Genomic DNA, 23594 nt, shown 5'->3' with positions numbered 1-23594 from the left:
TATGTTTCAATCCCTAAGATAGTCATATTTATTTTTTTGAACAATTACTTAACAATGTATCACTGGAATTAAAATTTACAATCATGTAACTGCTCATATGATTCAAAGGCAAGGCACAGCCACGATACATGTTTAACAGTCTCCCATAAATACAAAAGTACATCTTTATAAATATAAAAAAAGGTAATAACATATCTTGTTAAAGGACAACAGCTTTTAGTTCTTTAGAGAAGTCTGCCTGAAACTCAATAACTGAAACCATGGTTATAATCATAACCAGCTTAGGGAGGATGTCGCCCACTGCCTAACATCTGTAGGACAGTTGGGGTATTTCTGCAAAGCATTCATAATTTGTGTATTATCCAAAAGTAGTTTCATCAGCTGATACTCCCTCTGTGCGTTTACTGATGTTCTTTCCATGGGCCTTATTAATTCTAATTGTTGTAAGTGTTCAAATGCCTGAAAGATGAAACAAATAGTTTGGGTTGAATAAGGGAAGTAAACAACATTAAGCCAGAGAACAGTTAGGATTTTAGTCAGTTTTAGAACAGAGTTTTAGGAAACAAAATGTAATAGATGTCAGTAAAGTTCAAAAACAATTGTCATAAAAACTTCACACATCACATGAGGCAGTGTCAGTATAGAGCTGCCTGTCCCTTCATCACTGTAAACAGGACAAACTGCACAATCTTATTTTGTTCCTCACCTCATTCTGTCATCTCTTCCTAGTATTTAAGTTAACAGAGTTCCTGGTTCTCTATAAGAACCTAAAGTCTGATAAGACCAGTACTTTTTGACTACATTAAAATGGCCCAGGTTACTCAAATTTGCCTTTACATTTTGTTTGTTTTGTTAGACTTTGCTGTGCAAAAGTTTAATATAGCTGTAAAAACAGAGGGCGGCGGGGAAGACCTCTACCAGCACACCTGTTTAGCTGATCCTATATGTAAATGATTCAGCAGTGGTGGAGGTATGGAGGAGAGGACAGGCCCGTCCTTCCCTAAGAAGTCTGACAGAGACCACTACGACCTGTCAGAAAGTCCCTTTCTTCCATCTTCCCCACCTTAATAGGGCTCTTTATTGTCCACTTCCTCTTAGCCCTTCATGTACCATGTCTTTTCTAACCATGATCGTTGTTTTAGGTACTTTATTAGGATATGAAGAAAAAAAAGAAAACATTAAATTAGGACCAATCAACTATTAAATACTGATACACTGAAACAGATTACTGACCTTTCTATTCTTAAGCCTCACTGTGAAAAATACTACTGGAATACATTCTTTATAAACTAGAAAAACTCTTCTGATGAAAAGAAAAATAGTTCGGACAATTTCTGAAAATGAGAAAATATTACAGGCTCTAGGTATTGGCTGAATAAAATACAGACTTCAAATATTTCTATGTAGCAAATACTTTCTTAGGCAAAATGCAGAAATGACCAGCCTCAAGCTACTAGTAAAAATTTAAGTACTCAGATAACCTTTTTCACTAATACGTTCCCATAAACTATGACTATCATTAGGATGGGAGGAAAAAGCCAACCTCCAGTACGTTAAGTATTTTTCCTTTTGTTTTGAAGAAAATGGCAACGCCCTGATCTCATTTTTTTTTGGTTGCCCTAAAAAATAAATTTCTGACTTCTAAACCCTTATAAAGGATACTAAAAAACTTATGGGTACACTGCTAAAAAAATTCATAAAAGGTGTTTCTTCCCATAAAGTCCTCTAGAGCTGTGCTATTCAATATGTAACCTCAATGGACTCTTGAGGATCTGAAATGTGGAACTCTATTTTTATAAAGTTTAATTTAAAAACTAACCAAATTTTAAGTATGTTTGAAACAATTTCAGAATGTAAATTTACTTCTTCAGCTAAATAAGGGTATAAACAAATAATTAAAAGAGTCTAAAGAGCAATTATTTCCAATAACTAATCAGTGAATCAAAATATGCTTTAAGTGTAAACACACAGAATTTCAAAGACTTAACACAAAAGAAAATTAAAAACTTCATTAATACCTTTCTATATTGACTACAGATCTAAATATTTTGGTACATTAAATAAAACTTACTGTCCAAGTTAATCTCACCTTTCACCTTTTTTTGTTGTTGTTGTTGCTACTAGAATATCTAAAATTAATTATGTAAGTTTCTGGTGGACAGTGGTATACTACAATAAATTTCCTCAAGTTTTGAAATTCATGCCTCACCCAAGCCCTAACAAAACTCTATCTACCCTCACTAACCAATGAGATTGTTTTTTATTTTCTTAATGACTCATTCCTTTTACTGCTGAGATTTTATAAAGCCAACCTTAACAGTATAAAATGATAGGGCTCTATCTGTGTCTTGTGAAAGTCGCTCAGTTGTGTCCGACTCTTTGCAACCCCATGGACTATCCAGTATTCCATGGACTATTCAGTCCATGGAATTCTCCAGGTCAGAATACTGGAGTGGGTAGCCGTTTCCTTCTCCAGGGGAATCTTCTCAACCCAGACTGAACCCAGGTCTCCTGCACTGCAGGCAGATTCTTTACCAGCAAGGGAAGCCCAAGAACACTGGAGTGGGTAGCTTATCCCTTCTCTAGAGGATCTTCCCAACCCAGATATCGAACCAGGATCTCCTGCATTGCAGGTGGATTCTTTACCAACTGAGCTATCAGGGAAGCGCGTCTATGTCTTAGGTAGAATTCAATGAGCAGTTCTTTTTCAGGATGCAATTGCTAGGAATAGACAGTAGAGGGCAGTATATCCCCACAAACTGTAAAACAGAACAGCATTCTTCAGAATTATTCAAACATTTCATTTTTAGACTTTTTTTTGGGGGGCGGGGGTTCTGTTTTGAATAAAATCTCTATGATAATACCTAATGTTTCAAAATTAATAAAAGTGCAGCTATGATATATACAATCAAAGTAGACAACAATAAGCCTATCCACAGAAAAATTAAAATCTTACCTTCATGACAACAGGTTTCTCAAAATTATAAACAGAATGGGCCTTTCTTTGAACAAACTTCTGAAATTCTGGACAGAAAGCAATGACATTGTTAGTACCTTCAAATAAGCAGTGGAGTATAGTCAGAAAGAAACTACCAAATGAGTCATCTCACCATTATAAACCATTTGAAAATTAAAGGGCTCCTCTTCATAGATGTCATTTAAATGTTTCATTGCTATGATAAGACAGATTTCCAAGACTGACAGACCTATAGTAAAAGGGGAACAAACTATGAGGTATAGTTTTATGTACTGATTGAAATAAATCCTCCAAATAGGAGGATAACGTGAAAGGTTTGAACGGTTTGGCTTTGAGGGGTGGGGAGAGGCCAACACAGCACCTCTCGGTTCAAATGTGTATCAGTCACTATAATCTGAATAATCTTAAGCAAGTTATTCAACCTCCCTGAGCTTAGTTTTCATTTTTGTAAAATAAAGATCTTTCCAAACTTCCAGAGATTGTTAGAATGATTAGAGACAGTACTATCAAGCATTTACCATAAGGCCTACAGCAAACATGAACAAGAGCTGCAATTATTATATAACTTTCAATCACATAAGGCCCTCGATTATTCATAATCTCTAACCCCTGGAAATTACATCTAATTTCTTTTTCCTGGAGAGGAGAAAGTTCACTAGATTCTCAAAAGGGATAGTCAACACCAAATGGCTAAAAGCCAATGCTCTTCACTAACACTTGGTACATTGAGAACTGTATTTCCAATGCAGCAAGGCAGGTGGTGCATCAAGTTTCTTTCACTTTAAATGGGAGAAGTGAGTTAAAAGATGTATAGATATAAAAATATTCTGCATATAAAAACTATCAATGTTAATTATAATTTCAAAACATATACTATTATATAAGCACAAACTTATTTTAAAAACCACTCATCACGCAGGTTTCTCACCATGCACAATATTTCCTTTCGAGTCCATGCTGCACAACTGGTTTGCCTCCATCAGATCTGCTGCAGTTATAAATGGGTGTGACGGTGTTACACGGTTTAAAGCAAGCATCTAGGGAAATGCACATCAGAAAAAGAATTGCATATTTACATGTGCATTTTGGGGGATTTTATTGAACAAGACAATTTAGAGTTATGAAAAAATAAATATTAATACTTGGGAAAGTTACTTTCAAATTTAGCTTTATTTAAATACAATATTTCAATTCATAAGCCACATAACTGTATAAATGTAAATAAAGCATTAAAAACTTCTGCTGCTCTCTCGACCTCTTCCTACTTGCATATCTTGTTTTGATTACAACTCCTCAAAAGAAAAAAAAAAATTTTTAAAGGAGTGAGGAGACCAAAAATAAGTAAGAATACTATTCAAAGCTCCAGAACAAAAAGACACAATTATGATTTCTATAAACTTTTTCACCACCCAATCAACCAATCCAGATTAGCCTTATGTAACAGACAGAACTCAGCTACTTTGATGTTCAATTGTATTAAAAAGAAAAAAACAAAAATAAAATTATACCCAGAAACAACTCTCCTGGAAAGCAGGGAGCAAGTTGCTTTCATGTAGCAAGTTATCTGCTCAATAACAAAACCTCTGCATTTGAAGGTTTCTTTATTTGCAATTTTGATAACATCTAAATTTTTTTTAAAAAGTTTATTTTTCACTGAAATATAACTGACTCTGCATTTAGTTCATATAGATAAAATCAGCAGATAAAAATGCATGATATCTGATTAAATTTGAATTCCACATAAACAATGAATAATTCCTTAGTCTAAGTATTATATATGTAATGTAATAGTTGGAACATTTACATTAGAAACTCCCTCCATTTTTAAAAAAATTATTTTATCTAGGTATAGTTGATATACAATGTTGGGTTAATATCTACTATACAGCAAACTAATTCAGTTATACATACATACATGTTATTTTTCATATTCTTTTCAATTATGGTTTATTACAGGATATTGACTATAGTTCCCCCTGCTTATAGTACAATACTGTTGTTTATCCATTCTACATATAGTTTACATCTGCAAATTCCGAACTCCCAAACTACCCGACTCTTGCCCTTGGCAGTCACAAATCTATTCTTTATGTTTGTGAGTCTGTTTCTGTCTCATAGATAGGTTCATTTGTGTCATATTTTTAGATTCCACATGGAAGTGATAGCATATGATATTTGTCTTTCTAACTTAGTATGATAATCTCCAGGTCCATCCATGTTGCTGCAAATGGCATTATTTCATTCTTTTTATTATGGCTAAATAGTATGCTGTAGTATGTACACACTTCTTTACTCATTTATCTGTTGATGGTCATTTAGGTTGTTTGCATGTGATGGCTACTGTGAATAGCACTGTTATGAAAGTGTGTTTGTGTATATTTTTTTAACTATAGTTTTGTCCAAACATATGCCCAGGAGTGAGATTAATGGATCATATGGCAACTCTATTTTTAGTTTCCTAAAGAACTTCTACACTATTTTCCATAGTAGGTGGAGCAATTTACATTTTCACCAACAGTGTAGGAGTGTTCATTTTCTTTGCACCTTGACCAGCACATATTATGTATAGAGTTTCTGATGATGGCCATTCTCACTAGTATAAAGTGGTACCTCACCACTGTACTTTTGATCTGCATTTCTCTAATAATTAGTGAGTTTGAGATCTCTTCATGTGCCTGTTTCCACCCGTATATCTTCTTTGGAGAAGTATTTATTTAGCTCTTCTGCCTGTTTTTCGATTGGGTTGGCTTTTTTGTTGTTATTAAGTTATATGAGCTGTTTGTGTATTTTGGAAATTAAACTCTTGTCTGTTGCACCATTTGCAAAATTTTGTCCCGCTCTGCAGGGTGTCTTTTTATTTTGTTTATAGATTTCCTTTGCTGTACAAGAGCTTGTAAGTTTGAGTAGGTTCCATTTGTTTATTTTTATTTCTGTTGCCTTGAACTCTGTCCCTTTTTAAACCAGGGCCCAGTGTCCTTAATTGAACAAGAGTTTGGTAATCCTTAACCTTCATTCCCTACTGGGAGGGACCCAGGAACCCAGTAGCTCCTTCCCTTTCTCTTCCCTTTTCCTTTTATTATAAAATATTTTCAACATATAAATAGGCAAGAGAGTAATATAATGAATATTCATGACCACTTCCTCAGCTTATGAAATATAAACTTACAGAGTTGAAGCCCCTGTCTCTTGCCCTGATTGGACTCTCTACTCTTCTCCAGGTAAAAAAAAAAAAAATCATGCATGTCTTCATCCTTCTACTATATATCTTTGTATTCCTAGACAATACAGAGTAATTTTCAAGTTTCATATAAATATCTTGAACTTATGCAACACAGACACCATACTGTCAGACATAAACTTTTTACACCCACCAAATTGGCAGGAAAAGAAGGGTTAATTGTAAAATTTAAATTGTACACCATTTCCCTAAATACTGGAGAGATTAAATATCTTTGCAAATTATAAATCATGTGGGATTCTACACTGGTAGATTATTCTTAGTTCATTCATTCCTATTCACTCACATTCACAGTTTGTTCCTTTACTGATTACTGTTAGAAGCTCTTTACATATTATGGACAGTGTTGATGATTATATGCATTGCATTTTCTCTCTCCTAATCACTTAAATGGTATCTTCCAGTATCCAGACATTTAACAAAAAATTTCAATGTAATTAACATTAATGGTCTTTTCTCCTATAGCTTGTAATTTGTGTAACTTCTCTAAGAAATCTTTCCCTACTTCAAGTATACAAACATATATTCTTCTTCTAATTAAAAAAAAAAAGCTTTGTTTTTATACATATATTTAGGTTTATAAACCTGAACTTAACTTTAGGCTATGCATTTGAGGGTATTTTTTTCCCATGTGTATAACTCCTGATATTTTACTGAAAAATTACCAAATTATGTTTAATATCAGTCTTTCTTTTCTTCATAATTTCTACCAATTCCAAAACTTTTCTTTTGAATTAAAAATATAATAGGAAACTAGCAAAACAAGGCTTCTCATGTTGACAATTTTGAGCCACACGTTTTTCCAGAATGAAAGCTATGCTATGCTGTGCTTCGTCATTCAGCCGTGTACAATTTTGTGGCCCCATGGACTGCAGCCCCTCAGGCTCCTGTATTCATGGGAATTCTCCAGGCAAGGTTGCCACACCCTCCTCCAGGGAATCTTCCCAACCCAGGGATTGAACCCAGGTCTCCTGCATTGCAAGTGGATTCTTTACCGACTGAGCCAGCAGGGAAGCCCAAGAATACTGGAGTGGGCAGCCTGTCCCTTCTCCAGTGAGAGATACGTGTTTATGTATATATGTGTGTGTGTATCCTCCAAATACCAGAAGTTAGTAAACACTGGTACCTAAATTACTAAAGTCTCTACTCTAAAAATTCTTAGTCTCTGTAATACCTCTGTGATAAAGACAGCTATTGCTGAAAATGGCAGGATGGTTTTGATAAATGGGAGGAGGATGTGCTAATCAGAGGGTAAGTACATAGGGAGGAAAATCCTCTTAAGTTTCCTAAGCAAAACCAGAAATAGAGAAGAAGAATCTGTAAAAAGGAAAAACTAACACCTGGCAGAACCATGGAAGAGTAAAGCAGGATAAACCTGAAGCCAGAGAGACTTGGGTTTGAGTCCCGGGTTTGTTATCTACTAGCTGTGTGACATGGGGTAAGTTATTTAACCTCAGAGAACATACGTTTCCTCAAAGGGAAGGATAACACCCAAACATTAAAAAAAAAAACAAAAACAGCAACAACAAAAAAACAGAATTAACATAATGAGATTTAATTAGATTATATAATTAAGTAATTATATAATTAGATGATTATATAATTAGATTTAATTAATAAGATATAATGATGGTGATAACTAGAGCCAGAAACGGCAACCCATTCCAGTATTCTTGCCTGGAGAATTTCATGGACAGAGGAGCCTGGCGGACTACAGTCCATTGGGTCACGCAAACAGTCAGACATGACTGAGTGACTAACAAAGTAACTAGGTCACCTGATTTATGTGCTATTTAATAAGTGATACCCATTATTATTATAAAATGAAAGTGACCAAAAAGAAACTCATGAAACCAAAATTAGTTTCTTTGAAAGGTATGTGCTATACCTTTCCTAACGATGAATAAATAACTTTCTAGAAGTTATTAGTCTACTATCAAATACTCCAGTGAAGGAAGTTTACTTTGCAGAACAATTAAGTACCCCTTTCTTGATACTGTTTAAACTTAAGATATAATTATTTGGTGAAAGACCATGACCAGGTAGGATTTGTCCATGCATATAAAGCTAGTTCAACATTTGGATCCAAGATATTAGAAGGTGAGAAATAACATAATAAATATCTATGAAAATAAATTAGGTCATGTTAAGTGATTTGCACATTTCATGTACTTAAATGTGTGTACTCGATCTCCATTTACTCATTACAATAAAAAAGATTTTGAAATAGCAAAAAATAAATCAAGAAAGGTAGTTCAACATTAACAAGCTAAACAAGAAAAGTCATATATCATGTTCATTGATACAAAAAATAAACATGTGGCAAAATCCAACACAAGCACAACAAACTCTCAGCAATTTAGGGATAGATGGGAATTACCATAACTTAGCAATAAACATGTATTAAAAAGCTTCAGCTTATATCATTTGATAGTAAAAGACTGAAAGCTTCTGCCTTAAGCTTGGAAATTATACACCCTCACCATTCTAATTCAACGTAACGCAAGAAGTTCTAGCCACTGCAAAAAAGACAAGAAAAACAAATAAAACATATACAAATTAGAAGGTAAAAAGAAAAACTATTTGCAGATGACAAGATTATCTATATAGAAAATCTGAAGGAGTCTATTATATTAAAAAAAATCTTAAATAAATGAGATCAGCAACATTGAAGAAAATAACATCAACACACAAAAAAATCACATTTCTATATACTAACAATGAGCACACTAAAACCAAAATTAAAAACAAAGTATTATTTATAATTGTTCCAAAGGAAATTAAACACTTAAGTATACACTGAAAACATTCACAGGATCTGTGAGGTGAGAATTATAAAATGATGATGAAAGACATCAAAGAACTAAATAAAAGAAGAGCTGTACCATATTCAGGGACTGGGAGACCTAATGTAGTAGATATGTTAATTCTCCCAAAATTTATCTAGAGGTTTAACCAGTTCCCATCAGAACATAATTACCTGGAGAAAGAACATGAGTGATAAAAATAAATACAAACCAGTAGCATGTGTAATGAACGTAGGTTTTTGCTGGCATTAAAATGCTTCTGCAGCACTTCTCTCACACTTCTATCTTCTGAGAGACCCTAGAGGAAAAACATCAAAATAGAATTAAGGACAAATGCAGTTTAAAACCTAAATATAATATTGTGCCTCACTGGTTGGTGTACCTCATTAACTCTATCTAGTATTTATTCATTATTAAATAGGTACTGGTCTTTTCGGGGAAAACAAAAAATTAAAAACAAATTTCTATGCTATTGATTTTCTCCTTATCCTCTTCCCTTTATGTTAATTCCAAACACACAAAGATGAACATAACTGTTGCTAGCATAAAATTTATTCAATCACAGAAGTGGGATGATCAAAATGTATTAAGAAAATGCAACAGAGAATAAGGGTTATTTGTTGTTGTTTAGTCATTCAGTTGTGTTCGACTCTTTTCCAACCCTATGGACTGCAGCTTGTCAGCTTCCTCTGTCCAAGGGATTTACCAAGCAAAACTACTGGTGTGGGTTGCCATTTCCTTCTGCGGGAGATCTTCCCAATTCGGGGATCGAACCAGTGTCTCTTGCACTGGCAGGCAGATTCTTCACCACTGAGCCAGCAGAATTTCCACAGTTTATTGGATCCATGCAGTCAAAGACTTTGGCATAGTCAATAAAGCAGAAATAGACGTTTTTCAGGAACTCTCTTGCTTTTTCGATGATCCAGCGCATGTTGGCAATTTGATCTCTGGTTCCTCTGCCTTTTCTGAATTCAGCTTGAACATCTGGAAGTTCATGGTTCACGTATTGCTGAAGTCTGGCTTGGAGAATTTTGAGCATTACTTTACTAGCATGTGAGATGAAGGCAATTGTTCGATAGGTAAAGCATTCTTTGGCAGTGCCTTTCTCTGGGATTGGAATGAAAACTGACCTTTTCAGTTCTGTGGCCACTGCTGAATTTTCCAAATTTGCTGACATATAGAGTGCAGCACTTTCACAGCATCATCTTTTAGGATTTGAAATATCTCAACTGGAATTCCATCACATCCAATAGCTTTGTTTGTAGTAGTGCTTCCTAAGGCCCACTTGACTACATATTCCAGGATGTCTGGCTCTAAGTGAGTGATCACACCATCGTGATTATCTGGGTCGTGAAGATCTTTTTTTGTACAGTTCTTCTGTGTATTCTTGCCACCTCTTCTTAATATCTTCTGCTTTTGTTATGTCCATACCATTTCTGTGCTTTTATTAAGCCCATCTTTGCATGAAATGTTCCCTTGGTATCTCTAATTTTCTTGAAGAGATCTCTAGTCTTTCCCATTCTATTGTTTTCCTCTATTTCTTTGCATTGATCACTGAGGAAGGCTTTCTTATCTCTCCTTGCTAGTCTTTGGAACTCTGCATTCAGATGCCTATACCTTTCCTTTTCTCCTTTGCTTTTCGCTTCTCTTCTTTTCACAGCTATTTGTAAGGCTTCCTCAGACAGCCATTTTGCTTTTTTGCATTTCTTTTTCTTGGGGATGGTCTTGATCCCTGTCTCTGTACAATGTCACAATCTCCATCCATAGTTCATCAGGCACTCTTGTCTATCAGATCTAGTCCCTTCAATCTATTTCTCACATCCACTGTATAATCATAAGGGATTTGACTTATGTCATACCTGAATGGTCTAGTGGTTTTCCCCACTTTCTTCAATTTAAGTCTGAATTTGGCAATTAGGAGTTCAAGATGTGAGCCATAGTCAGCTCCCGGTCTTGATTTGCTGACTGTATAGAGCTTCTCCATCTTTGGCTGCAAATAATATAATCAGTCTGATTTCGGTGTTGGCTATCTAGTGATGTCCATGTATAGAGTATTCGCTTGTGTTTTTCAAAGACGGTGCTTGATATTAACAGTGCATTCTCTTGGCAAATCTCTATTACTTTGCCCTGCTTCATTCTGTACTCCAAGGCCAAATTTGCCTGTTACTCCAGGTGACTGGAGTAAGCCTTTGACTGCGTGAATCACAATAAACTGTGGAAAATTCGGAAAGAGATGGGAATAACTAGACCACCTGACCTGCCTCTTGAGAAACCTGTATGCAGGTCAGGAAGCAACAGTTAGAACTGGACATGGAACAACAGACTGGTTCCAAATAGGAAAAAGAGTATGTCAAGGCAGTATATTGTCACCCTGCTTATTTAACTTATATACAGAGTACATCATGAGAAATGCTGGGCTGGAAGAAGCACAAGTTCGAATCAAAATTGCTAGGAGAAATATCAATAACCTCAGATATGCAGATGACACCAGCCTTATGACAGAAAGTGAAGAAGAACTAAAGAGCCTCTTGATGAAAGTGAAAGAGGAGAGTGAAAAAGTCAGCATTCAGAAAACTAAGATCATGGCATCCGGTTGCATCACTTCATGGCAAATAGATGGGGAAACAGTGGAAACAGTGGCTGATATTATTTTTGGCCCCAAAATCACTGCAGATGGTGACTGCAGCCATGAAATTAAAAAACGTTTACTCCTTGGAAGGAAAGTTATGTTCAACCTAGACAGCATATTAAAAAGCAGAGACATTACTTTGTCAACAAAAGTCCATCTAGTCAAGGGTATGGTTTTTCCAGTAGTCATGTACAGATGTGAGAGTTGGACTATAAAGAAAGGTGAGCGCCGAAGAATTGATGCTTTTGAACTGTGGTGTTGGAGAAGACTCTTGAGAGTCCCTCGGACTGCAATGAGATCCAACCAGTCCATCCTAAGGGAGATCAGTCCTGGGTGTTCACTAGAAGGACTGATGCTGAAACTCCAATACTTTGGCCACCTGATGCGAAGAGCTGACTCATTGGAAAAGACCCTGATGCTGGCAAAGATTGAGGGCAGGAGGAAAAGGGGACGACAGAGGATGAGATGGCTGGATGGCATTACTGACTCAATGGACATGGGTTTGAGTAGACTCTAGCAGTTGGTGATGGACAGGGAGGCCTGGTGTGCTGCGGTTCATGGTGTCGAAAAAGTTGGACACAACTGAGTGACTGAACTGAACTGAACTGAGCCACCAGAGAAGAATTCAAAAACAAGGTAAAGTATTACAAAGAATGCTTAAAATGCATGAGGTAAAAGGTTACAAAGAAGATAGAGCATTACAATTACAGGAAACAACATGAGCACTGCAGGGAGACTGTGGCATGTGGACAGAAGATGCATAGTCACAACATCCTGAGGTTCAGTTACTGGCAGAGTGATTGTATGGAAAGACGAAGGCAGCAAAACTTAATTGGAGATAACTGCAATTCTCCATATAGGAAACAAAATGAGTCTGAATTAGCACAGTGGTGTGAAGACAAGAAAGAAAAACATTTATAGAAGACATGTCTGATGGAGAATCTCCTGGTGAGAAATAGAGATGAAGGACTGTAGAGGGGATACAAAAAAATGTAAAGATGAAACTATAGGGAATAAAATGTCCTAGGAGGAGTGAAGAGGGAGATATAGTCAGAAGTGAAACTTGCATTATGGAAATTTAAGAAGTCAATGGAAAAAAAGGAGCAAAGTAAGGGATTAAGAAAGATGTTGAACATGTGAACAGAATTCAAGAGAGAGCAATAAAATCAGGGGAAGAAAACAAGAGGGACACACTTCAAGAGGAAGTGGTAATAAAACTATATACTTTGTGCAACTAAACTAAGATATATTGTGAGAGGTTGATGGCTTCAGAAATTTAGAGGTCAATAGGGTCATTTGAAAAAGCAGTACCTAAATATATACTTAATATATCAACTTTATAAGTTACTTGGTAAAAATCACCAATTTTAGGAATACAGTTAATTTCCGAAAGTTTTTAAAATTTGTATTACTTTATTATTTTACGCTCATCTGATGTACTTCCAAAGGGTATCTGACCCTGTTTATACAGCAACAGCAAGCCCTTTAAGAGAGAAAGACAAGACTAAAAACAGTGACTGCAGTGAATAAGGATCAATGAACCGTGAGGTTCATTTGGCACTGAAGAAAAGATTAGATGGAAGGACAGTAAATTCAGAGTTGGCAGACAAAAAAGGCTTAGCTAAGGTTGACATAATTTTTCAAAAATCATCTGCAAGGAATAAGAATTCTTTAACAACAATAAGAAGAAAAGGGCAGAAAACTAAGTATACTGTATTGTCTGGAGTTAAAACTGTATGTTTCTACTTCCCACTGGAAGAAGATCCAGATTCAGGAATAAGTTCCTGTCTAATGGGATGAAGTTTTAGGCTCTCGGTAAATATACTATCCTAGCTATTATAGTCCCCAACCCTTGCTACTATTTTTAGTCTTTGCCTTATTCATGGAAGCTGTAGAGTCTCTTTTCGCCAATAAGCACAGTAGCAGCAGTTGGAGAAATGACTTAACGTGCTCACTGCAGTCTGAGTCACGGGCAGTCTCTCAGGAGAAGGCTCCAGGGGCACAGCAGGACTCATGCTGCTCCAGGGACAGCTCGCTGGCAGCGGCAGAGGGACCAAGTCTCCTAGTCTGTTCCTGTTAAACGGTCTCACCTTTTGTTAACTGAAAGGTTAAGACAGCAGGGGATATTTCTTGAACTTAGCTATAGCACTTTTGTGGGAACTTCCTTTGAAGAGAATTAGCTATGGTCCTCTTAAGATACTTTTATACACAGATTTTTTTACACTGCCTTGCTGAGATGGTGTTGGTGTTTATCCTGCTTACTTATGTATTTGCATAGGGCTAAAACAAACATTCAAGTTGGTAGGATGTCTAGCTTCAAGTCTATCATGAAGATATTTCTTGTATGAGATTTCATAGGTGACTTGTTAGCTATACCTCTGCTTTTTGTTTAAACTTGGAATTAGAAAAAAATTGCTGGAGAGTCAGCACTGAGAGAAAGGATAGCTCCTTCAATGCACAACCCCATTTACAGGCAATGCCTCTGGCCATGGTGCTGACATTTTAGTTTTTTTTCTTCAACTGAAGCTCACTCTTCAACTGAAGCTATACAACTGAAGTTCATAGTCCAGATGCTCTTGGCAAAAAGGGACTAGACAGCTTCCCTGAATAAGATAAAGACTAAAAACAGCAGCAAGGGCTTGGGGACTACAGCAACTAGGATAGTATATTTACTGAGAGCATAAACTTCACCCCATTCAGTTCAGTTGCTCAGTCATGTCCAACTCTTTGTGACCCCATGGACTGCAGCACACCAGGCTTCCTTGACCATCAACAACTACCGGAGTTACACAAACTCACGTCCATTGAATTGATAATGCTATCCAATCATCCCATCTTCTGTCATTTCCTTCTCCTCCTGACTTTAATCTTTCTCAGCATCAGGGTCTTTTCCAATGAGTCAGTTCTTTGCATCAGGTGGCCAAGGTATTAGAGGTTCAGCTTCAGCATCAGTCCTTCCAATGAATATTCAGGACTGATTTTCTTTAGGATGGACGGGCTGGATCTCCTTGCAGTCCAAGGAACCCTTAAGAGTCTTCTCTAACACCATAGTTCAAAAGCATCAGTTCTGTGGCGTTCAGCTTTCTTTATTGTCCAACTCTTACATCCATACATGACTACTGGAAAAACCACAGCTTTGACTAGATGGACCTCTGTTGGCGAAGTAAAGTCTCTGCTTTCTAATATGTCATCTAGGTTGGTCATAACTTTCCTTCCAAGGAGCCAGCATCTTTTAATTTCATGGCTGCAGTCACCATCTGTATGACTTTGGAATCCAAGAAAATAAAGTCTCTCACTGCTTCTATCGTGTCTCCATCTATTTGCCATGAAGTGATGGGACCAGATGCCATAATCTCAGTTTTCTGAATGTTGAGTTTTAAACTAATTTTTCATTCTCCTCTTTCACTTTCATCAAGAGACTTTTAGTTCCTCTTCACTTTCTGCCATAAGGGTGGTGTCATCTGCCTATCTGAGGTTATTGATATTTCTCCTGGCAATCTTGATTCCAGCTTGTGCTTCATCCAGCCCAACATTTCTCATGATGTACTCTGCATATAAGTTAAATATATAGGGTGACAACATACAGCCTTGATGTACTCCTTTCCTGATTTGGAACCAGTCCGTTGTTCCATGTCTGGTTCTAACTGCCGTTTCCTGACCTGCATACAGATTTCTCAGGAAGCAGGTCAGGGGGCCTGGTATTCCCATCTCTTTCAGAATTTTCCACAGTTTATTGAGATCCACACAGTCAAAAGCCTTGGCATAGTCAATAAAGCAGAAGTAGATGTTCTGCTGGAACTCTCTTGCTTTTTTGGTGATCTAGCGCATGTTGGGAATTTGATCTCTGGTTCCTCTGCCTTTTCTAAATCCAGCTTGAACATTTGGAAGTTCACTGTTCACGTACTGTTGAAGCCTGGCTTCGAGAATTCATCCCATTAGACTGGAACTTATTCCTGAATCTCGATCTTCTTCCAGTGGGAAGTAGAGACACACAGTTTTAACTCTAGAAAATATAGTATACTTAGTTTTCTGGGCTTTTTTCATTGTTGTTTTTTTGTTTCTGGGCATATGCCAAAGGGAGGTGGCAAATGATGATTAGGATGGGGCAAGAAAATATCAGCACTAAGAGACAGAAAGTCCAGTGGTACCAGTTCTACCTTAAGAAAGAAAAAAACACAAAATAATCAAAAAGAGGACTGGAGTGTTTCCACATTCATTCCTATCATCCTGCCCCTTAACTCAGTGCTCAGCAAAGGACAAAAAAAATAAGGGCAAGCAACTCTATTATCACATGGTTACCATTTTCTGAGTCATCAAAAGTTATACTTCACAGAAACTGTCACCATCTACTTCCTTTATATACCCACTGTAAGACGCTCAGAATGCAACACAGCAGGGAAGGACAGAAAGATCCAGGACAGGACAGTACACTCCAGGCTTATGGAGTCATTTTAGGAAAAGAAAGTGAGCAGAGATAAGAATAAAAAAAGCCCTGGGAAATCACAGACATTTAAATGCTAGGAAAGATTGCGTCTGATCACTAAAGCAATCACAAAAATAACTATTGCTAACATGACAATCAGTTCAAGATTTAGAAAAGGTGAAAGTCTGTGACACACTCAGTGGTGGATTCACAGGCCAAAGATCCAGAGCTCTGATGTGCCTCACGCACAGGTAAAGAAAAAGACAATAGAAGAGCACCAACTATGAAGCGTTCATGAAGCATGGACTCCTCCAGTCAGATGTAGTATCAAGAAAAACTTATATGACGTAGTAAATATCTGAGTTCCAGGCAAAATTAATTTGGGGAGGAAGGCAGAAGGGAAGACTCACTAGTTATATCATGACACAATATCTGGGTTTTAAGGAAAACAGTCAACTATTTTGACATAGAATTCTGTATAGTTATATTAGGAAAAATAATATGAAATTAACAATCAGAACAAAGGTAGGACAAAGTAAAAAAGATAAACCAGAGAATAACATTTCAGGTTTGAATCCTTCATGCAAAAACAACTTCAGCATGTATATAAGGTCTGAAATACTATAAACAAAATAATTACTTTGCAGTGAGAGGAGGGAAGATGGGCATGAACATAAGGGAAAATTCTACCTTTTACCATGTATTCTTAAGTACTGATTAAATTTTATTATATGAGTTTTTAATTTTAAAAAGTGTCAAAATTAATAGTGCTTACATGAGCAGAGTATTTGAAAATCGAAATAAGAATCAAGTTTTAGTTATACAAGCTGAGTAAGTTATGCACATAATGTGCAGTAACATGATTATAGTTAACAATATAGTAGTATGTACTTGAAATTTGCTTAGAAGATAAAACTTAACTGTTTTACCACAAAATTTAAAAAAAAAGAGAGAAAAGAAAGAAATCTATATGAAGTGATGGATATGTTAAATAGTTTGATTGTGGTATTTCACAATATATACCAAAACATCAAGTTGTACACTTTAATATAAACAATTTCTAATTTGTCAATCATACCTCAACAAAGATGGGAAAAAAAATTGTTAAAGAGCAAAATAAATGCAGAGTCTCACTTTTAATTTGGTATTGATATTAAAGATTTTATAGTAAAAAGAATATAAACTACCATTATTGCTATAACATAAAACAATCTTTTTAGAGCCAATGAATATAGACTGTGTTATTTGTTGTTTAGTTGCTCAGTTGTGTCCAACTCTTTGTGACCCCATGGACTCTAGCCCATCAGGTTCCTCTGACCATGGGATTTCCCAGGCAAGAATACTGGAGTGGGTTGCCATTTCCTCCTCCAATAGATTGTGTAATTCTAAGCAGAACTAATCATCCTCACACATTAGTATTTAATATTATAGACCAGTTATTCCCAATTCTTACAAAACCCAGGTCTCCAATATTTTCTACAAGGCCCATATTTTTCATGTGTGAGATTTATTCAGGAACACTGTTTTCCAAACACATTATTAATCACATATTCACATACATACGCTCTCTCCCTTTTTCCTAACAACTAAAACTTGTCAGTATAAGATAAATGGATGCTAGTATGCTAAGTTGATACAATAGCCTGCACAAGTTATGCTCATCAACTTAAGTAAATTTACAGTCCACAAGGTTTAGTAAATGTTAAGAACTCAAAGATGGGATTTGTCAATAGAGATAATATATAATAATAATATATTATTATTATATAATTAATATATATTAATTAATTAATATAATATTATATTATATATTATAATATATAATAACCAAAGGTGCCAGCCTAAAATGCATCTTAACAGACCCAAGAAAAAAAAAGTTTAAGCTGTTCATAAGAAATGGAGAAGAAAAATCCACACTCCACAGGTACATATGAACCTTATTAAGTAAGTATATTGCTAAACTTGTAAAATAAAGAAAATATTTAATGATGAAATTCATTAACAAAGTAATCTAAAATATAAACAGATATAAAGCCAATCTCATAAAAGTTCTTTTGAGGAAAAAAACAGGAGGTATGACATTTGCAACTGTTTTTTAAAATAAAATACACACAAGAGTATGTATTAATGCAGTTTTATGCCACAGTAATATTAGAAATTTTATGATAATTTACAGATTATAAAAATTTTCAAGTTTCAACTGTTTTCAAATGGTATAGCAAGACACAAAAATTACTTTATGTCTTTGTTCCAAATTACCTGTACATTCTCATTCCATTGCTCGGCGAAAATCTTCTCTGGAAATACCGAAGGTAGAGATAATTGTTCTTTAAATATTTTAAGATACTGTGGAAAACTAAATGAATTCATTAAGTGTATCTGCCGGTGGGAAAATCGTGACTTCACTCTTTTTTCTAAGAGTTCCAAAATATCCTTAAAAACAAACAAAAATCTCCATGAGATGCATGTTTAAAATAACCATACCAATGTTACAGGTATAGCAACTTGCGGTATCACTTACAATTAGCAATGCTTACCCTATAATACACAATTAAGCACTAAAAAAATTTATGCAAGCTTCTAAAGACTTTAATTATTCCCTTGATATACTTAGGACTACAAGGTAGTACAGGTATGACAATGCGACTGGTAAATAAACCAAACCTCTAAAAATATTTTTAATGCAAGCTACTTTTAATCCTCTTCTAAGCACTTGTAGGCCTGGTGATATCAATGATGTCCTGATTAGCCCTTTTCTAATTATGTTTTTCTCAGCTAATCTTTAACACTGCAAGACCTACAATAATTGCTAAAAAATTATAACCATAGCGAATATAGCTATATGCCAGAGTAACAGGAAGAGTCTCAAAAAGGAATTTCAAACAGTCTATGAAGTTCACATAAAAAAATTAAGATAATAAAATGTAGTTAGACTTAATAATTAACATTCACAAAAACTTGTAACACTGTTTTCATTGTTTTATGTAACAAAAACTCAAGAAGCAGCATATATAATGAAGAAAAATTCAGTTCACTAAACTATACACATTAAGCTGAAGCTACACTTGGTACAAGAAACAAAGCACAGAAAAGGAAACTGCCAGGAATATAGCATCACACTGGTAAAATAAATTACATTCTCTCTTCTGGCTCTTTTATAGCAACATTTGAGAAACTATGTGTTATTTTCCCTTAAGAGAGGGAGCAAGTTTAGTGTCAATTTTCTATAAATAAGAAAAACAAAAAGCTGTGGTAAGGGCCAGAATGGAATTTCAAATCTACTCAGATGACTCTAGGTTAAGAAACCAATGATACATAGGGAAGAATTAAAGGCATCATGGCTAATGTGGGAAGGAAGACAGGAGAGATTAATAGTTTGGGGCTTGAAGTGGGAGGGTGACTGAAAAATCTGAGATGTTTTTATAGGTACAGAAAAATATAGTGTCAGCATAAGAGAATTACAAGTTATTTCAGGAATACTATACATTAATTTTCTACTAAGGAGGAGTTCTCAGGTGGTTGAAAGCTAGTGGAAACAACACTGGGCAAACAGAATTAAGAGCCTTAACTTGGGAACGGGAAAAGAAAGAATTCTGTATACTCAAAGCTACGGGTTTTCCAGTAGTCATGTACAGATGTGACAGTGGGACCATAAAGAAGGCAGAGTGCCAAAAAAATTGATGCCTTTGAATTGTGGTGCTGGAGAAGACTCTTAAGGGTACTTTGGACTGCAGAGAGATCAAACCAGTCAATCCTAAAATAAATCAACCCTGAATATTCATTGGAAGAACTGGTACTGAAGCTGAAGCTCCAAAACTCTGGCCACCTGATACAAAGAGCTGATTCAATGGAAAAGATCATGATGCTGGCAAAGATTGAAAGCAAAAGGAGAAGGGGACAACAGAGGATGAGATGGCCAGATAGCATCACCGACTCAACAGACACGAATTTGAGCAAATTCTGGGAGACAGTGACAGGGAAGCCTGGCATGCTACAGTCCATGGGGTCACAAGGTGTCAGGCACAACTTAACAACTAAATGACAACAAAAAAAGAATTTGAGAGGCAAACACTAACTGATATTTTTATGGCAGACAGTAGTGAAAGAAGTTGATAATGTGGGGATAGAAGGTATAGTGAAAATAAAATTGCTGCTACAGGGACGAGGTTATTTGCTAGCAAAATCACTACTCCATCAATCCTTCTGCTCTTTCATCCTAAAAACGGACACCTCGATGGACTTCAATCACACAGTTGGAGAGTTACACAGTTGGAAAATTAAACATACAGAATAAAAAAGAGCCTTTGCTAATGAGCCACTAACCCTTTCTTTGGGCCCTCGTTGGGACAACAGCATCTGCCACTGTTACTTCCATCCAAAGGAAGAGCTTTTAGCAAGAAGGAACATGCTTCTTTAACCACTGTGTTAAATTGCTATTTTTCCTGCAACTTGACTGTATTCGTTGATTAGCTCTAGTAATTTTCTGGTAGAGTCTTTAGGGTTTTCTATGTAGAGGATCATATCATCTGCAAACAGCGAGAGTTTCACTTCTTCTTTTCCTATCTGGATTCCTTTTACTTCTTTTTCTGCCCTGATTGCTGTGGCCAAAACTTCCAAAACTATGTTGAATAGTAGTGGTGAGAGTGGGTACCCTTGTCTTGTTCCTGATTTCAGGGGAAATGCTTTCAATTTTTCACCATTGAGGGTGATGCTTGCTGTGGGTTTGTCATATATAACTTTTATTATGTTGAGGTATGTTCCTTCTATTCCTGCTTTCTGGAGAGTTTTAATCATAAATGGATGTTGAATTTTGTCAAAGGCTTTTTCTGCATCTATTGAGATAATCATATGGTTTTTATCTTTCAATTTGTTAATGTGGTGTATTACATTGATTGATTTGCGGATATTAAAGAATCCTTGCATTCCTGGGATAAAGCCCACTTGGTCATGATGAATGATTTTTTTAATATGTTGTTGGATTCTGTTTGCTAGAATTTTGTTAAGGATTTTTGCATCTATGTTCATCAGTGATATTGGCCTGTAGTTTTCTTTTTTTGTGGCATCTTTGTCTGGTTTTGGAATTAGGGTGATGGTGGCCTCATAGAATGAGTTTGGAAGTCTACCTTCTTCTGCAATTTTCTGGAAGAGTTTGAGTAAGATAGGTGTTAGCTCTTCTCTAAATTTTTGGTAGAATTCAGCTGTGAAGCCAACTGGTCCTGGGCTTTTGTTTGCTGGAAGATTTCTGATTACAGTTTCGATTTCCTTGCTTGTGATCATTTTGTTAAGATCTTCTATTTCTTCCTGGTTCAGTTTTGGAAAGTTATACTTCTCTAAGAACTTGTCCATTTCTTCCAAGTTGTCCATTTTATTGGCATAGAGCTGCTGGTAGTAGTCTCTTATGATCCTTTGTATTTCAGTGTTGTCTGTTGTGATCTCTCCATTTTCATTTCTAATTTTGTTAATTTGGTTCTTCTCCCTTTGTTTCTTAATGAGTCTTGCTAATGGTTTGTCAATTTTGTTAATATTTTCAAAAAACCAGCTTTTAGCTTTGTTAATTTTTGCTATGGTCTCTTTAGTTTCTTTTGCATTTATTTCTGCCCAATATTTTTAAGATTTCTTTCCTTCTACTAACCCTGGGGTTCTTCATTTCTTCTTCCTCTAGTTGCTTTAGGTGTAGAGTTAGGTTATTTATTTGACTTTTTTCTTGTTTCTTGAGGTAGGCCTGTAATGCTATGAATCTTCCCCTTAGCACTGCTTTTACAGTGTCCCATAGGTTTTGGGTTGTTGTGTTATCATTTTCATTCATTTCTATGCATATTTTGATTTCTTTTTTGATTTCTTCTACGATTTGTTGGTTATTCAGAAGCGTGTTGTTTAGCCTCCATATGTTTGAATTTTTAATAATTTTTTTCCTGTAATTGAGATCTAATCTTACTGCACTGTGGTTAGAAAAGATGACTGGAATGATTTCAATCTTTTTGAATTTACCAAGACTAGATTTATGGCCCAGGATGTGATCTATTCTGGAGAAGGTTCCGTGTGCACTTGAGAAAAAGGTGAAGTTGATATACACTAACAATGAGAAAACTGAAAGAGAAATTAAGGAAACAATACCATTCACCATTGCAACAAAAAGAATAAAATACTTAGGAGTATATCTACCTAAAGAAACAAAAGACCTATACATAGAAAACTATAAAACACTGATGAAAGAAATCAAAGAGGACACAAGCAGATGGAGAAATATACCATGTTCATGGATTGGAAGAATCAATATTGTCAAAATGGCTATACTACCCAAAGTAATCTATAGATTCAATGCAATCCCTATCAAACTACCAACAGTATTTTTCACAGAACTAGAACAAATAATTTCACAATTTGTATGGAAATACAAAAAACCTCGAATAGCCAAAGTAATCCTGAGAAAGAAGAATGGAACTGGAGGAATCAATCTGCCTGACTTCAGACTCTACTACAAAGCCACAGTCATCAAGACAGTATGGTACTGGCACAAAGACAGAAATATAGATCAATGGAACAGAATAGAAAGCCCAGAGATAAGTCCACGAACCTATGGTCACCTTATCTTCGACAAAGGAGGCAAGGATATACAATGGAAAAAAGATAACCTCTTTAACAAGTGGTGCTGGGAAAACTGGTCAACCACCTGTAAAAGAATGAAACTAGAACACTTTCTAACACCATACACAAAAATAAACTCAAAATGGATTAAAGATCTAAATGTAAGACCAGAAACTATAAGACTCCTAGAGGAGAACATAGGCAAAACACTCTCCGACATAAATCACAGCAGGATCCTCTATGACCCACATCCCAGAATTTCAGAAATAAAAGCAAAAATAAATAAATGGGACCTAATGAAACTTAAAAGCTTTTGCACAACAAAGGAAACTATAAGCAAGGTGAAAAGACAGCCCTCAGATTGGGAGAAAATAATAGCAAATGAAGCAACAGACAAAGGATTAATCTCAAAAATATACAAGCAACTCCTCCAGCTCAACTCCAGAAAAATAAATGACCCAATCAAAAAATGGGCCAAAGAACTCAACAGACATTTCTCCAAGGAAGACATACAGATGGCTAACAAACACATGAAAAGATGCTCAATATCACTCATTATCAGAGAAATGCAAATCAAAACCACAATGAGGTACCATTACACGCCAGTCAGGATGGCTGCTATCCAAAAGTCTACAAGCAATAAATGCTGGAGAGGGTGTGGAGAAAAGGGAACCCTCTTACACTGCTGGTGGGAATGCAAATTAGTACAGCCACTATGGAAAACAGTGTGGAGATTTCTTAAAAAGCTGGAAATGGAACTGCCATATGACCCAGCAATCTCACTTCTGGGCATACACGCCAAGGAAACCAGATCTGAAAGAGCCACATGCACCCCAATGTTCATCGCAGCACTGTTTATAATAGCCAGGACATGGAAGCAACCCAGATGCCCATCAGCAGACGAATGGATGAGGAAGCTGTGGTACATATACACC

General features: G+C 35.9%; 1 protein-coding gene across 8 annotated transcripts in view; it reads right to left on the bottom strand.

The window, feature by feature from the left end:
• The window catches only part of ORC4 (origin recognition complex subunit 4), an 82645-nt gene continuing 59051 nt past the window's right edge, over positions 1–23594 (bottom strand). For 7 of the 8 annotated variants that reach the window (XM_020880150.2, XM_070476245.1, XM_020880151.2 and 4 more), the window contains 6 exons: positions 18334–18507; positions 9234–9320; positions 3906–4014; positions 3111–3206; positions 2957–3024; positions 1–459 (listed from right to left, as the gene is read on the bottom strand). In XM_020880150.2, coding sequence (XP_020735809.2) covers positions 271–459; positions 2957–3024; positions 3111–3206; positions 3906–4014; positions 9234–9320; positions 18334–18507 — 723 coding nt within the window. In that variant the 3' untranslated portion in view covers positions 1–270. The remainder of the gene's footprint in view (positions 460–2956; positions 3025–3110; positions 3207–3905; positions 4015–9233; positions 9321–18333; positions 18508–23594) is intronic. The other variant, XM_070476244.1, reaches the window with a different exon arrangement.

The sequence above is a fragment of the Odocoileus virginianus genome, chromosome 13, assembly GCF_023699985.2.
Source record: "Odocoileus virginianus isolate 20LAN1187 ecotype Illinois chromosome 13, Ovbor_1.2, whole genome shotgun sequence".
Lineage (NCBI taxonomy): Eukaryota > Metazoa > Chordata > Mammalia > Artiodactyla > Cervidae > Odocoileus > Odocoileus virginianus.
This window is presented reverse-complemented; position numbering and strand designations above follow the sequence as displayed.